Below are 16,221 nucleotides of genomic sequence, written 5' to 3' on the forward strand. Positions count from 1 at the left end.
TCAGGGTCAAGTTTGGGAATAATCCACTGCATCTTTGTAAGTGCTGCTAGTGAATGACTAAACCATTGGCCAGGCCTTGACTGGCATAATCCTGAGATTAAATTAACTGAGCAGGGTGTGGAAAACTACTGGATGTGAAATCACAACAACATAAGAAATTTCCAGAATCACTGATAATTATGCAAGAAGCAGACAGAAGTTACAGCTAACATTGTGTGGGTAAGAGAGAAGTGGCCAAAGTTCAAAGGTAACTCATCCTGTCCTAAAATGTAGGACTTGGGCTTGTCTGAAAAAAACATCTAGTACCACTAGAGTTGTACTAGGGTGTCTGAACAGGGACCACCCACAGGAGAGGCAGCAGACTGTGCAAGAGATCTCTGATGGTACTGTATGCCTGTGTCTAAGCAGCTGAATCACACTCCTGCATGGCTAAATGAGCTAACTGAGTCCTGTCTTTTACACCAGATGAAAACCACTCCATTTTGCTTACTTCTGTAAGTGAGGGGTCTGAACAGACTAGCCGAAGTAGGCAGTGTCATCTGGCCAGGCTCAAAACTCACAATGATTATAGAACATCTGTTATCTCATTGCTGGAGCTAATAAATATGCTAATACAAATGAGGTAATATAAAAATGAATGTGATGATATAACTTAGATGACTTCAATTAGATGAGATAGGACTCAGGAGGCCATTCTCTACCCTAGTATTTCTTTCTGATGTCATTTTATGTTCTCCTAGCACTACTTACCTTTTGAATTGTTACCTGACATCACTTAACTTAAAAAATACAGTTTGCTCATGCTATCACTACATTAAATGGGAAAAAATTCATCAATGTTTACTTATTTGAGCTAGTCATTGTGCCAATGTAATTCATTGTAATATGTTTTGTTCATTAACAGGTCACAGTGGAGTGCCAGAGCCATTTTGTATCCAACTGTAACTATTGGGTATTACTAGAAAATAAAGACTTTTTAAGAGAAATTCTGTCAAATGTGTAAGAGGGACAGAAACTTCAGCTGCATTACATTTGCAGCTAAAGCTAATTAATGTACAAACTAAATGTCACTGTAAGTATCCACAGTTCTAGTTAACATCAGTATATCTCAGAAAACCATGTATGGTTTGGTTTTGAAGTACTTAGGTATTTTAATTGACCTTTTGTTCCCATATGGTTTTATTATTTTCTTCTGTTAAATGAATTTATCTTCTCTACCAAAGCAAATTCTGAACTTGAGCTCTTCACATAGCACTCACCATTGTGTGCTACTGTGTTAGGCAACACTGTGGAGACCCCAACCACAAGAATATTCACAGCAGTAATATTAACATGATTCAATAGCAGGTTGCACAGTACAGCATGAAATTGCAAATGCAGTGGAGTATTCATATGTAAATTTGGATGCCATGTCCTGTCTTTCATTTCTGTATATAAATATGGGCTTCAGAAATGGAATTAGTGAAATAACTATAGCAGTGTATGGTCCTCAAGTAATCTGAATTAATGAATGGGTTAATTGCAGCATGCGAGTGCTGCTCCTGTAAGGAGAAGCATAAGTGCCTCTAAAAGATTGAAATTTAGGGGTCTTTTCTTTCTTGTACCTCTGCCATGACAAAATTCAGTCCAGAGTTTGGTACATAATCTGTGGTTTAAGTCAGAACAACTTTTGCAAATAAACAAATCAATGAGACTAAGCATTGATTTTCCCTAAAATGCCAGTCTGTCCTTTTCAAAAATCTGCATGTGGGTTACTCTGGCAGTAAAAACAACCATGACTAAGAAGCACATTATGCATTTCCCACATACTGTTTTACATATTGTAGAAAAAATTACTATTATTAAAATGGCAAAGACATCAGGTAAGGGGGAACACTGATTTCTAGTAAGTTTGTGCACTTGCTTAAGTAAGTGCATTAAAAACTTAAATGTATCAATGTCATACACTGGGGGAAAAAGAAAATATGTGGAAATATACAATATATATTGTTTTCAGGTTTTAAAATAACATTTGTTGTTTTTCCTGCTGAAATCTAGGCAAGATTCCTGATTTTCTCACTTGCACTACTTACATAACCTCTGAGTCATGCACTTTCACTTCATAGTGTACAAAATATTTTAAGCACCACTTTATACAATGATTATTTCCTAGCAGGGCTTTTCCTTAAAAAATTGCAGTCAGCAGGTAGTGGAGAAGCAAATTCTAAAATAAAGGTCTTGTTCCTGCTGCTAGAGCTGCTCAAGGAGAAGGATCTGGATCTAACACGAGCCTCAGTCAGATGCCAGAGTAGAGCGCTGAGTTTGCTGGGTCTTTCTCATTCCTTGTGCATACATTTCCCCATTCCAGCTGGCAGGTGGGTACAATCCTCTGCTCAGCCCCTCTCCCTGCCTGTGCAGGGCTAAGGCACATAGGGCCTTGCAGAGACATAGAGGCTGTTTCCTGGGAAATCAAATGTCTGAAAAGATCCATTCCCAAGAACATGCACAGCTTCAGGAGGGTCTCTTGCAGGACCACATCCCCACTGCAATGATGGGTGTGGATAAAGGGGCAATGATGTTTTCAGACTGCCAGAGCTGGGGTACCCATCAGTGAGGACATCAGCATCCAATGCCAGATGCTTCACAACCTTATCAATACAGGGAGGTTAGAAAGCTTTAAGGCAAACTCAGAACTCTGCTTTTGAAGAAATGGGAAACAAAATAAACTACAGTGATGCAACTGAATGCAAAACCTTTTCTCGTGACTTTAGCCAATATGAATTTTCTGTGCGTTTGTACTACAGGATAAAATGTATATTTTTCAGTGATCTGCCTTGATTGCTCTAAAGCAACAAGTGTCAGCAAAATATATTTCTGAATATTTGTAAATGTATACATAATATTTAGTAGGTCTGGCTTTTCCAAGCTCCCAATTTTGTGCAGCGATAACATAGAAATATAGTCTCTAGGGAAGACATGCAACAAATGACTAACCCTTAGATGAACAAATTTCAAATACACTAACTACCCCTAATAATAGTGAGTGACCTTGATCTTAGCTCAAAATGCAGACTAAACTTCTTACAAATATTTTCAATAATTTATGACATTCTGGAAAGGGCTTTTGTGCAGTCCTGTGTGCATGCTCTGAGTCTGCAGATACTACTAAATCTAGATGAAATCCTGTCAGCAAAAGGTCTGAAGTGAGAAAGCTTCATTTTTTGCATCCCTCTGATAAGAAAAGGTGGCAGAGGCTGGCTCAGGTCTCGCACTTATTCCAAGGAAACTAATGAGTGCTCTATGTTATTGTCAGCATTAATGATCTCCCAGGTATCATTTCACTACCCAGACACTGCCAGAGCACACTGTGTGTGTTCTGCCACATCAGAAGGAAAAGAAAAACAGTTTTATCCTGCCTGACAATAACTGCCTTAGGCTTTGGTGGGGCAGATTTCTTAAGCTGCCTAAGTAACTCTCACATGATGAAGAAGTCTGGATCACTATAGGACATTTTTAAGCAAAACCCCTTACACATAATGCCATTAAAAAAATAATCAAAACTTCAAACTTAGGCCTTTTTGTTAATTGAAAGCCTGGTTTCTTTAACCATATTTGTATAATCCTGTTTAAGAAAAGCAGTCAGGTATGTACTTAGATCCCACAGATTTCAACAAAGTAAAAACAATTGATTTGATAGTTAACCATGATTTCAAGTATACCTGCAAAAAATAACACTGCTGAAGCAGAATTGACATATTTATTCTTGGTCTTTGTCCTCAAGGTACAGAGGAAGGAGAAGCAACATCTTTTAAAGGGCACTGATGATATTCTCATGCCAAAGGTGATGTAAGATTTTTCCCCTCTTTTTCCTGACACTTTTTCCTCTTCCTGCACTGCCACTTAGAACTCTCTGGTTTGTATCAAAACAGCTCTTTGTGGGGCCATATTACAAACTATATTACTGAAAGGCTAAGGGTTAAAAAGTACAATGCTTTCTTCTCTTGAAGGTTTAGTGGTCTGGTTTGCAGCAGAAACACATAAACAGCTGTTCTGCAGGATGGACTGAAATAATCTGTCAATGTGCAAATGAATAGCTGAAGGAGGAAGCTTCTCAGACCATTTTTTTGTCAGTGAAAACAATTCATTGAACAGCACACTAAACTAAAATCCTCAAAGCACTTTAGCACATTGGTTAGAGAGTCCATGTTATTTTTCTGTACTTACTGTGCCCCACCAGAGAGCATCTGCATATGTGGAGAATTCGGTATTTGCATCTTTTTCCACCAAATAAACCAGGAAAGATGAAAAGATGAGTACTAAAAATCCTATGTACCAGGCTGTGATTAATTCCTAGATAAAAAAGAACAGAAATCAATTCCCGTTTTATGGAATGAATAGAATGACATTTCAAGAAGACATCATGAAAATATATAAATGCTTTTTTGGCATCTGTGCAGTTATGAGTCAAGTGCTTCCCTATGGATGCAAATTTTCTCTGAAAGTGGACAAGATCCACTCTTATGGTTTGATGCTTCAGCAACATCCCCAAGATATAACAAATTACATCTGCCCATCAATGACAACATTTTTAAAATCTCTAGAAACTGATAGCATTAAACATGGCCTGATATACCTGTGCTAGTTCATATTACAATTAATGTTAGTTTAGAAAATTTTGGGTATTCTGCTCAAAACTGATAAATGCTTATTTCCTTGGTCTCTTGTTGAATCACATAAAGGGAAGATATCAACCAGACAAAATTAGTATCTAGGATTACATACCTTGCTATGTGCATAAACTACAGAACCTAATAATTTCCAAGTGCCTCCTCTTCGGTCCATGCGCACCATACGAAGGATCTGTAGGAAACGAAGACTTCTCAGTGCTGATGTTGCAAAAATGTTACCTTGAGTTTTTGCAGAAACAACTGCTATTGAAGCGATGAGAACAATGATGTCTGAAAGAAATACATTACAGAAAGCATTAATGTCCAAGTATCAGGAAATAGTACATACATCTACATGAGCTGAATGAGAAGGACAAAAGAGAGACTCCTGTAGTGGGTGAGAATCCAAAACACAGAGATTCCTGTTTGAAATAGGGATGTGAGATCAGAGCTGGTGTCAAAAACTACCTTGGGAGTCTCCAGGGTGAAAAGTCAGGGTCACAAGTTTCAAAGGATATGGATAAAAGGAGCAATGTTGAAGAAACCTCATGTAGGGGCATTGAAACCTGATGTAGCAAAATGTACAAATTAGTAGATGGATTAGAACTTTTCCCTTTTATCTATCTTTCCATAAAAACTTTTCTGTGCATAGACAAAAAAGAAAACTAAGGTAAGAAAAAAAAATGGGGCAGGCCCAGAGGTGAGAGTCAAGCACAGTAGTAATTTCCTATGAGAACAGACACTGTGTGTTTGAGGAATGTAGTTTCTGGACACAAATGCCAGGATGTACCATTTCCTGGAAGGGAGGAAATACAGCACTGGGTATTCAGAAGCATTCCTTTAGCTGGGAGCCTGGAAAGTTAGTTGAAGCTCAGCAAGTGTTAGGATTTATTTCTTCAAGACACAGATTCAAAGAGCGAGAGTGACTTTGGTGTGCAGGAACTAATCAGCCAGCTGTCCTTAGAGCCAGAACAGCTTTCAAGGGGAGAAGCAGCAGAGTGATGGCACACGGATGCTATGAGAAGGCATAATGTCCTTTTACAAGGATTGGGGTAGATACGCTGTTATGCATGGAGTAGAAAAGCACAGAACAAGCTCTGTTCTTCCTCATCTCATGATTAATTCCCTGGCAAACTTTAAAAGCTTAAAGAGCTCTTCTAAGAAATACCTGATTTTAATTTTAGGATTTTGTGCTGTTTATGTGTTTCTATGCAAGGATAATCTAAATCCATGTTTGTTGGTGAATAGTTGAAAGCAGGTTGTTGTTGATATGAGTTTTACTTATTTTGTGTTGGGTAGAAACACACATCTTGTCCCTGGCATAGCTCCTACAAGAATGGCCCAGAAAATGATTCAATACAATTCCAAGGGTACAGACAATCTGTTTCTGTGGTTTAAGAATTGTCCTGATAAATTGTGGAACTTTTGACACAAGGGGATAGAAATCTACGTGGGTTTAAAACCAGCTGGATGGTCTTAGGGGAGAAGATTTAATCCTGGGCTAATTAATACCAAAAACCCACTTCTGGCTCAGGATGTCTTCAAGTAGCAGATGTTGGGGGCTGAGAAACTCTTGTAGAGAAATATCACAGTGTGTTTGCCCTGCTTGCGCAATCCTCCCTGGCTGTTCACTGTTGGCTGGCGTCACTGTTTGACATCCCATGTTGGCCTAGACTAACCTTCTGCCTGTTTTATGTTCTGACATTTAAAAATGTCTTTGGCTACTACATAGGTGGATCATAGGTGGCTGCTACATAATTGGGTTTGAAAAATGCTGGACTTGCTTCTACATCCAGCAAGTTCAGAGATGAAGAAGAGCCAGAAGTGGACATGGTGTCTTTGAACAATACAAATCTCAAGCTCACAATAACCAGATGCAGGAGGTCTGCATTGAGAAATAGGAAAACTGACTAGGAAAAGTTAGGATATCACAAATTCTAATGCAGACCAGAAAAATAGATGGACTTGGGTTGAGCTCCACATGAAGATATTTAAATTTAGGTGTCTACATGTGAAGCAGGTGTCTAAACTCCCCAAGCAGCACAAAGTAATCATGCCAGCTGAGAGAGGTGCAGCTAATCCTCAGGAAGGCTTCTGCTGGCTGCCCAGCTGCCTCACACTTTGGGCTTGGCACAAGGACGGCTTAATTCAGCTGCCCAAATTTATTTGTCCAGTGCCATTTGAGATGCCTTAAGGTATCTGAGATATCCACTAGATCTGGCAGCTATGTTCTTGGACCTGGAAAAGCTGTACTCTTCAGGAGAAGTGACTGGGGAGCAGGGAATATCGTGTAACAGGGGACAAGCACCTCTCTGTACTCTGCTGAACTAAACCCTAGATCCTGATTGACTATACTGCCAGCATAGACACGTAGCACACATGTACCCACCTAAAGCAAACTTCTTTCTATATTTAGTTGTGCTTATTTGGATCCAAGGCTAACATAGAAGGTACTGGAATGTCTTGAGCAATATGGACTGTGCTGAAAAAACAGTGTCCCTGGTGACTAACACGGTGGCAGGATGATCTTGACTTGTCCCCGTGCCTCCAAGCAGAGTAGCAATGGAACAGACATTTTTATTTAGTGGTGACTGGCTAGCAGCAAGTTAGAGATCATTAGAAGAGCAGTGTATGACCCTAAAAATAATTTTTAGAACTTAAAAAAGAATAAAGTCACCCAAAATATTGGGAATTATGCATTTGGTCCAGAAATTATTAAAATGCTTACTGGGGGTTTTGGTCACCCTCCACCACTTCTAATAGAATAATGTTTTAAAAAATTCGGTGACTTGCACCTGCCCTTATTCCTACTTATTCCAGAGCTCTGACAGGTTTTTTTTTTTATAACACAGAGTTTTGTGAAGGTTCCTGACTGCAAAAAATTCAAATTAATTCAGTCTTGCCAGTAGAGCACAGCCTCTGCCTTGCACTGCTGGGAGCCCTCTGCCCCACTGAGGGTCTCTGGTCCCCTCTGAACACAAGAGAGGAAGAAGCCAACAGTAGCATAGTTGTCTTTTCCATTTTTAAGAGTATTGGTCCAAAGGAGTAATCTACTTGTGTATGCCCTTCTATCTGGAGGGCAGGGATGAGGTTCTCCCGAAGGGGAAGAAAGGTGGAGGAAAAAGGGGAGCAGAAAATGCACTGGAACCTGTTTGAAAAACAGCTGAAGGGAAGAGAATCCTCCTAGGCTGGTGGTGTTTTTTTCACACTTTGCTCTTCTCATCCTCAACTGCCACCAAAAACCTATCCCTAACTCCTCAGCTGGAAATAGGGAAGGTAAGAATGTGTCCATTGCCCTTCCTGGCTGTGTTTCCCTAGCAGGTAGGGAAGGCAGGCAGGCACATTATTTCAGTGCAGTTTAACTTGTTAGGACCATGTGTAAGAAATCAAAATAAACCCTTAGAATGAAATCAGAGTCTAAGAAAAGTTTGCAGTGGTTGAAAGTCACTTCTGATTATGTTAAAATTGCTTTATTTTCTTATCTAAACCTATGCTGGAAAAAATGAAAAGTTAAATATATTATGATTTTTCTCTGTGCCATACTTTTATACGATATGCTTCATGTGGCATTTGCCCTCTTTAAACCAAGAGAGAAAAATATTATTCTGAACTTCCTTTTATATTCCATCTGAATGTAGCTAAAGTCTCTGTGGTATTTCTGTACTTTAAGAAGACTTTCCCAGACTTCTATAACTATTTTTCTCTTTATCTTTTAGAAGCAAAAGTAGGAAAACAGGTTGAATTAAATAGCGATATTTCAATTAATTTAATAGGCTCTCAATTTTCACTCTGAATCTTTCTGTAAAGCACCAGAAAATATTCAGATGTGATATTGAATAACGGGCAGTATAATTTCAAACTTCTCTATGGCTTACTAAAAGACAGAAGTTTCTAATGTACATTTAGCTCTTTGTTTATTTTTTTCCTAAGCCAATATGTTATGTATTATCTCCCAAAATGTTAAGCCTCTCTTCAGCCATGATGATAATTTTATTCATCCTTTAGAAATATGTCTCAGATTTTTATCCTTGCGCATAACAATCTCCCTCATTAACTCTAGTCTGAGATTTCAAATAATCTCAGCAGCTTTTGCATTGGTCACTTTTGAACACTTAATTTCAAATGAAATTTCAAACAACTAATTCTTCCACTTCAGACATTTCACCTAGTACCACTGATGAAACCCCTGAGATTACAGAAAAGTTTTGTGCATATTAACTGGCAAAAGATTTTTTATTTGACAGGCACCATGTTAACAGGGCCTCTTCATGAAAAACACACAAAAAAAGATGACCCCAGAACTCATGCGTGTAACAGATTACACTTATGTATTATCCAATGTCACTAAAACAGTAACAAGTAAAACAAGTAACTGAAGGCCAGTAAAGCAACTACCCCAAACTTACATAACTCATGCAAGACGTGCCAGTCCGAGTTCCCCACCTCACAGAGGAAGGCCAACGTTGGGCTGCCTTAAGCTGCTCAAGTTTGGTCAGAAACTCTGGATTGCTTGTGTTACTGATGGAGGTGGGGTTGGCATTCCTAAACATTTCTAATGCCAGCTGGGAGATTAATAAGTGGTTGAAATAATAATAATGATAGAAAAAGAGGCATCATAAATCATCACAAGGGATTATTTTACTTTTACTGACTTCTCCAATGCAGCTTTCCTAGCATGAGATTTTACAACATTCATAGGTATCATGGGAATGAACCCAGCTAAAGGGGGACACACAAAAACTATACTTGGATATTGTGCAGTGTCCCAACACCTTGATGTACCATCAGGAAAATCTCTAAAGTTACGGAAAGAATGTCAGGGTGATTTTTTACAAGAGCATGTAATGATAGAACAAGGGGCGAATGGCCTTAAACTGAAAGAGGGTTGGGAGTGGATGCTCCTTTCCCAGATGTGTTCAAGGCCAGGTTGGATGGAGCTTTGAGCAGACTTGTCCAGTGGACTGTGTCCCTGCCCATGGGGCTGGAACTAGATTTTGCTTCTCTCAACCCAAACTATTCTGTGATTCTGTGATTATTGGGAAATGTAATCAATGACAATCTCTCATCTGCTTAAAACTCGTGCACATGCTTATACTAATATACAATCCTGCATAATCTCCCTCTTTTTCATCTTCTTCAATGGAAGAATATATTTATAGGAGCTTTGCCTGCTGCCTGCATTTAATGCTAATATGTTGAAACATTTCCTTTCCTCTAAATAAAAATGATACTTTGAGACAATACAGGTTAATATTTTTTTTTCTTTGATTTTATCTGAATAGAAAAACGAATATTATTTAATCATTTTTGGATCATCACTAGGTCATCAAAATAGTATTTGCTATAAATTCACAGAAAATGCTCAGAGTTCACATATTCTTATTAAGAATAGGCAGGAAACTTCAATACTGTGTCTGCACCAGCCACAGATTAGTAAAGAGAGGCAACAAACTAGGACATAAGTACGGAATATCTGCCCCCAAAGCTGCAGAATTAAGCAGAAAATCTCAAGAGGTTTTTTTAATCTAGCCTGCAACTGTATTAACTCACAAAGAAAATTAACTGGGCAATCATTTCACCAAATCTAAGCTACCCTTAGGTTGTCCTCTTAAGGTCTAATTTTGAGCTAGAGTTATTATCCATGACCCAGGGAAAAGGCACAGCTTGTAGTGGTCATTTCTGAATAGTTCTCAGGAGAGTTCATTATCCTCAGCTTCAAAGTTACTTTTCAAAAAAACCCAGCAGTATGATTCTGGTGCTACAGAGACACTGGGCTCCACTAAGGGCACGAGAGAGCTTTGACATCAGCTCCCTCTGCTTCCCATGGCACAGGTCATGCACGCCCATGGCAGCACAGCGAGCAATTATTCTCACTTGCTGAGGAGATCAAATAGGTTTTAATTGAGATTTGCAGCAATCAATACATAGTAACACTTAACAGCTTTCTATTCTGAATCCCTAAGAAGTGGTAGTGGTGGTAGGGAGGAATGACCAGCATTTTGGTTTTTCTAATATCTCTTTGGAAACCAGTCCTTCCAGTCCTATTGCTATTCTCAGAACTCCCTTCAATTTGCCTTCAATAATCTCTACAGCTGGCTGGCCAGGACCAAAGGGTATAATCTAATCAATGTGGAAATGTACTTTGAAGCTTAACCAGACACTACAGCACAAAGAACAAAACACACATTCCAGACCACTATATTTGAGCACATCACATAATAGAAATATGATAAAAAAAAATATATATTCAATGGGCTTTATCCTAAACCAATATAAATTGGCAATTTGAAGCAGTTTAAGATAAGGCCTGAAGACTGACCATACATCAGTACTTGAAAATAAGTCTGCATTTTTCAGATTCCTAAAAGAAAAGGTCTGTTTACACAAACTTGACTATTGGAGCAGCAGCATTTTTGCACAGCCTAGTAACATACTGGGCATTGGTGTACCTCATGCTTCTGTGGGCTAGCAAAAAAAAAAAAAAAAAAAAAAAAAACAAACCCAAAAAACAAGAAGAAGAAAAGAAAAAGGCATTCATAGAATTTAAGGCTCTGAATACCCTAATAGAGGGTTATTCAGGGACGGACAGAATTGGATCTCTATTTCTTGAGCATTTGTTGAGAAAGGTCATAGGGCAGAAAAGGTTACTTTGTTGTAACTGGCTGGAAAACTGCTGTTACCTTGAAGAAAGGGATTAACTACTTCCCTCTACCAGTTCAGGAGGGCAAAGAATACAAAACACGAATAGAATATGCTGCAACAGTTATATTGAAAAGAGGTAGATGTAATGTTTTTACCAGGTTGTAGCTCCTTTGCTCTGTAAGTGTTCCCTTACTATAAAATCAGTGGGATATTTCACATAGTTGTGACAGAAAAATTTGGTGAAATATGGGCTGAACTTACAGTGACCTTGCATAAGTATTTATCCCAGAAACCACGAGTTTTCAATATCTTTACCTGTAATTATATCTCTGAACAGAGAGATGAATGATATTTAGAAAGATGATGTGTGTTATCATGTTTAGCAAATTATTTCATTGGAAGAAGCAGAACTATTTATGAGCAAAGTTAAAATCAGTATTTGCATGATTGCCAGAATCACAAAACTGGATTTTTAGAGACTACTCTGGAGACATGCAGACTTTTGAGGTCACCTGAATTCACCCTCAAATGATATTCTCAAGCATTATTTTCTGCCTATAACACCCCCCCCCCCCCAAAAAAAAAAAAGCAATTTAATAGCACTCATTGAATTATATCACCTGAAGATCTCTAACGTAATTTGGGAGAGGCAGGAAGTTGAGTTCTGTACCTCCCACAAGTAGATGAGCAGACTTACACCTACAAGGCCTCAATTTTACAGAGAAAAAAAGCCTGAACACCACCAGCAACAACAAACCCCCCCCCCCCCAAAGCTATATGAGATAATCTGAGTTGTGCATATTCTAAAAATAATGATGGTCAGGATCTTGGGTCCTGGCAAAGTTTGCTTTCAGCTCTGTCTGAATATAGCTTTTCTTCCTGGTCAGGGATCAGGTCTCTGCTCAGATGCCAGACAGGTTACGATTAATCGTCACCTACTAGTAAAAGTAATTGGCTGGATATCTTCAGGAAATTCTTGGGATGGATGATGCTGTTTGATTTTTGCAGATGTTGTTGTCACTCCAGCCAAAAGGTCTTTGTGTTTTCAAGTGCGTAACACCATCTGGATGGAAATCGTCTTAATTGTCATTGCAGGCAAAACAAGTTGGTGATTTTGTTTCCTTTTTTAATCTTTTTGCAAGATGCAAAACAACATGGTATTTTTAGAAGTAGGAAAGTGAGCTGGTATTGCATATCAAGATAATTCACAGAGATAAACACAGATGAGTGTGAAAATTGACTTTTATTGCTGTTAAAAAACAGGAAGAGAGTAATGTACTGTAGTGGCACATACAAGAGAAAGAAGATCGACAAAAATATGTAATACTGTCTAGGCACCGAAGTGGAATTTAAAAAAAAATCTAGAGGTTAATATTTCTTCTGTACTCATTTTTTTTTTTCTAACAGTGAAAAACAGCTACATTAGTCACTGCCCTCCATTTTAAGGAGTCCACTAAAACTGATCTGTGCATAGAAACTCGGATTTTCCTTATCATCAGCTATGCAATACCATAGTGAAAAAATCAAATACATGAATCACCTTGGTCCCTTCTTTTCCTTTATCATTTTTATTTGCAATATATTGGAATCATCTGAGTAAGCAAACTATTTTAATGTGAAATGAAAGTAACCTCCTGGAAATAAAGAAAACCTCTTTCTGGAATAAATGATATTTTTATATAACTGAATGTAAAGATTCATTCAGTATGTGAAGATATCTTTTCTGGCAAAGAGAGAACTGGAAACAAGTCAAAGAGAATTCTTAGGAAAGCTAATCAAATACAACAAAAGTTAACTTGGTACTCCAAACAATTTCTGAACCAGAAAGAAAAGGAATATTTTTAATAAGGCAATACTGGATATTTTTTAGAAGTGAAAACTAAGTATTCCCTTTTTAAATTGTGGACTAATGAAGATGAGCAATATTTTTCTTTTGTAATTTTAAAAAAAAATATAATAAAATCCTAATTCCGTGCCTAATAATGGATCAACCAATGCTACTCACTACTGTGTCAGTGTATTGAAAATATATAAAAAAACAAAAATAAAACCTGCATAATATGGTATCACTCTCCCAAGTATATGTACCTTGTTCCTGTGTAAAAGTAGCATATTGTTAGACCATGATGGCAAATACATATAAATAGTGTCATTTTACCTTCTGCTGTAGACAGCCAAAATATTTCTCTATGGCCTGAGAACCACAGCAGCTCAACAAGTACTGAATTTCAAAGTGTAGCTGTGGTTGCCATATTTTATTTAGTTTGGATAAGAATAACAGCATTCATGGGAACATTTCACCTGCCTTTGTACTGTTTGCAATTATTGTTCATGGGCCTGTTGAGCACACAATCTTTCTATGGGCTGAATAACTCCTCAGCAGACATCTCCATGTTAGTAACAGCTGGCTCAATAAATCTTAAAAATCTAAGGGCCTCTTGCAAGCTAAAATTAAGTGCAATTGCAAGCCTTTCATGGATTTATACTTAATTCACTTTTTCCGATAATTCATCTTCAAAAGAATTAATATGTACGGAAGGAGTAAAGTATTTATTAAATGCAAGTTTTATTTGGCTTTAAGGCAGGCTGACAGAAACATTTAAAGCTGTGTCTTTGACCTAGCGATCGCCAACCTGATTATTGTTCAGCTAGAGAAACAAACTGCGAGAAACACGTGCAGGTTCTTCCCATAAATCCTCACTTATTCCATGCCTAGTTTTGTGCCTTGAAAGCACTGGAAAACAAGGTTTGTCAGTCACTTTACTGTGGCTGTATGTTGCTGAATGACAACCACATAGTGAAAAAGGCTATTGCAGTGGAGAGAAAAACATCTGAAGGTTTCTGGAGGGAAAGGCAACAGGATGGATAGCCAGACACATGCCCCTGGAGAGTAAAGATGCTCATTACATCAGGCTGTAAGCAAACCACAAAGTAATCGTCAAGAAAAAAAAAACAAAATAGCTACAGCATGGCAAGACTTGTGTATGGAGAAAGGGCTGAATAATTTAGGAGTGGTTAGTCAGAAGACAAATATGAGACAGAGGCATGCAAACTAGTGGAAGATAAGAAGATCTGTTGGATGCCTCCTATTTACCCTTTCTTATAAGGGTGAGATCAAAAGACAATTTAAATTTGATTAAAAAATTACAAGATTTAATTGTAATTGACTTGTAAAGTTCATTGCTCTGAGGAATAAAGGAATAACCAGGGAAAATTACGGACAAGTTTGGATGTTTTCCCCTGAATTGATGGAATTAGGTTTTTCAGGGGATCCAAATTCTTGTGTGACTCAGCCACTGATTACTCCATGTGTGATTGGCTATTTTGGGCTATAGGTATTAACATCATCTTTAGGGGTCTGTGGCACTAGTCAGCAAGTGGAAAGACACCAGCCAGGACTCCTGTGTGATCCAGCCCTGCAGGGAAGCATTGCTATGCCTGTGCTGGATCCCTGCAGCCACAAGGGGAGGAATCTACAGGCAGGAACGTGCACTTTCATGGCCTTTTCATCATACTCTAAAACCTTAGGCAGGGGCAGGTGGGCAGAGGGTCTGGAAATGTTCATCTAACGCATTCCCAGATTGTGGATAAAGTGAAGGTGATGCAGTGGAATGGGACAGGAAAGGCCAAAAAAATGTGGGAACAGAAAAATCCGTGGTGTGTAGGTGAAAGTGGATGGGTGGAAACTGACAAGTAAAGATGCTGAAATGAGCAGGGAGAGAAAAACATGTCTCTGACAAGAGCAAAAGCCTGCTTGTAGGTGGAGAGGGAAGAGAGTATTAAAAATCTGCTCTCAAATTCACAGGGTGGTGGGGAAAGAGAAAGTATTCAGTATCTAGCTGAGTTATCTAACACAGATGTTGAAGGCAGCAGCATGGGTCCCTCAGTGTTGGCTGAAAGAGTTCCCACTTTCAGAGGCAAAACCCTCTCCCTGCTGCCTGAAAGCAGAACTTGCATTTCTAACCTATACAGCTATTTTGGATGTCTGCACAATTGGTGAGTGCCTCTTGGGACTCCTTTGTTTCTGTAAAGAGAGTTTATTCAGATTACATACAGAGCCAGACATCTCCACCACTTTTCCCCCTCAGCTGCCATCCCACCTGCAACTTGTGTGCGAGTAGCCTGAGAGGGAGTACTGTGCCAGCAAGAAGGTTTATATAATTTGGACAACATTAGTGTGGGGCATCTTACACAGCCACACTTGAGACTTCCTGGTGTAGGGGATATGAATAAAGAAATAGTGGTTGTCAGAAAGGAAAAATCCCATAATATGGTATCACTCTCCCAAACCCAACAGGGGAATCACAAAATGAGATCTTAAACACAGTAGGTTATGTCATACTGTGTGACAACCTCTCCACTTTGCTTTGTGACATTTTCATCTGAAATGAAACAGTCTCCACTGTGAGGGTGCCATGAATAGACTGGGCTGGCAAAGGAGAACCCCAGGACTGAAGGAGCTCTGCCTTGGCTGTGGCTGCTGCCCAGGTGGTCGCATACGTGCATTGGGGCACTGCACAACACAGGGTGAAAGTGAGTGGCTTCCTTTACACCATTTAGGAGCTTCCATGGGCTGATGTAAAATGGATCTGATGCTCACCTTCCTTGGATCTGCTATTGACAGCAATATCAAATATCACCAAAGGACAAAGTTTAATTTTGAGACTGATCAGCACAGGCTTTAAGATAAAAATTGTAATTTTTATTTAAGGAAACAACAGGTTATAGGCACCTGGTGCTTAAGTGCTAGGGATGGGAGGAAATTAAAATGCACAGAACACGCCCAAATTGCCATCCAGAAATATGCAAGCGTTTCTACTTATCCCTATTAAACTTGAGATACAAATACTGCAACTCTGTTACACAGTGTAACAATACTGTTACATTGTCAAATCCTTCCTAACCACTTTGTTTATTATAGCAGGTGTGAAAA

The 16,221-nt window shown here is 38.7% G+C and overlaps 1 protein-coding gene across 5 annotated transcripts in view; it reads right to left on the reverse strand.

Annotated features, from left to right (window-relative positions):
• The window catches only part of KCNQ5 (potassium voltage-gated channel subfamily Q member 5), a 281,577-nt gene that overhangs the window by 45,499 nt on the left and 219,857 nt on the right, over positions 1-16,221 (reverse strand). For all 5 annotated transcript variants that reach the window (XM_041410573.1, XM_041410572.1, XM_041410571.1 and 2 more), the window contains exons 4-5: positions 4,762-4,937; positions 4,204-4,329 (exon numbers count right to left, since the gene is read on the reverse strand). In XM_041410573.1, the coding sequence (XP_041266507.1) occupies positions 4,204-4,329; positions 4,762-4,937 (302 nt within the window). The remainder of the gene's footprint in view (positions 1-4,203; positions 4,330-4,761; positions 4,938-16,221) is intronic.

This window comes from Onychostruthus taczanowskii, unplaced genomic scaffold (genome assembly GCF_017590055.1).
Source record: "Onychostruthus taczanowskii isolate IOZ18803 unplaced genomic scaffold, ASM1759005v1 scaffold33, whole genome shotgun sequence".
NCBI classification, from domain to species: Eukaryota; Metazoa; Chordata; class Aves; order Passeriformes; family Passeridae; genus Onychostruthus; species Onychostruthus taczanowskii.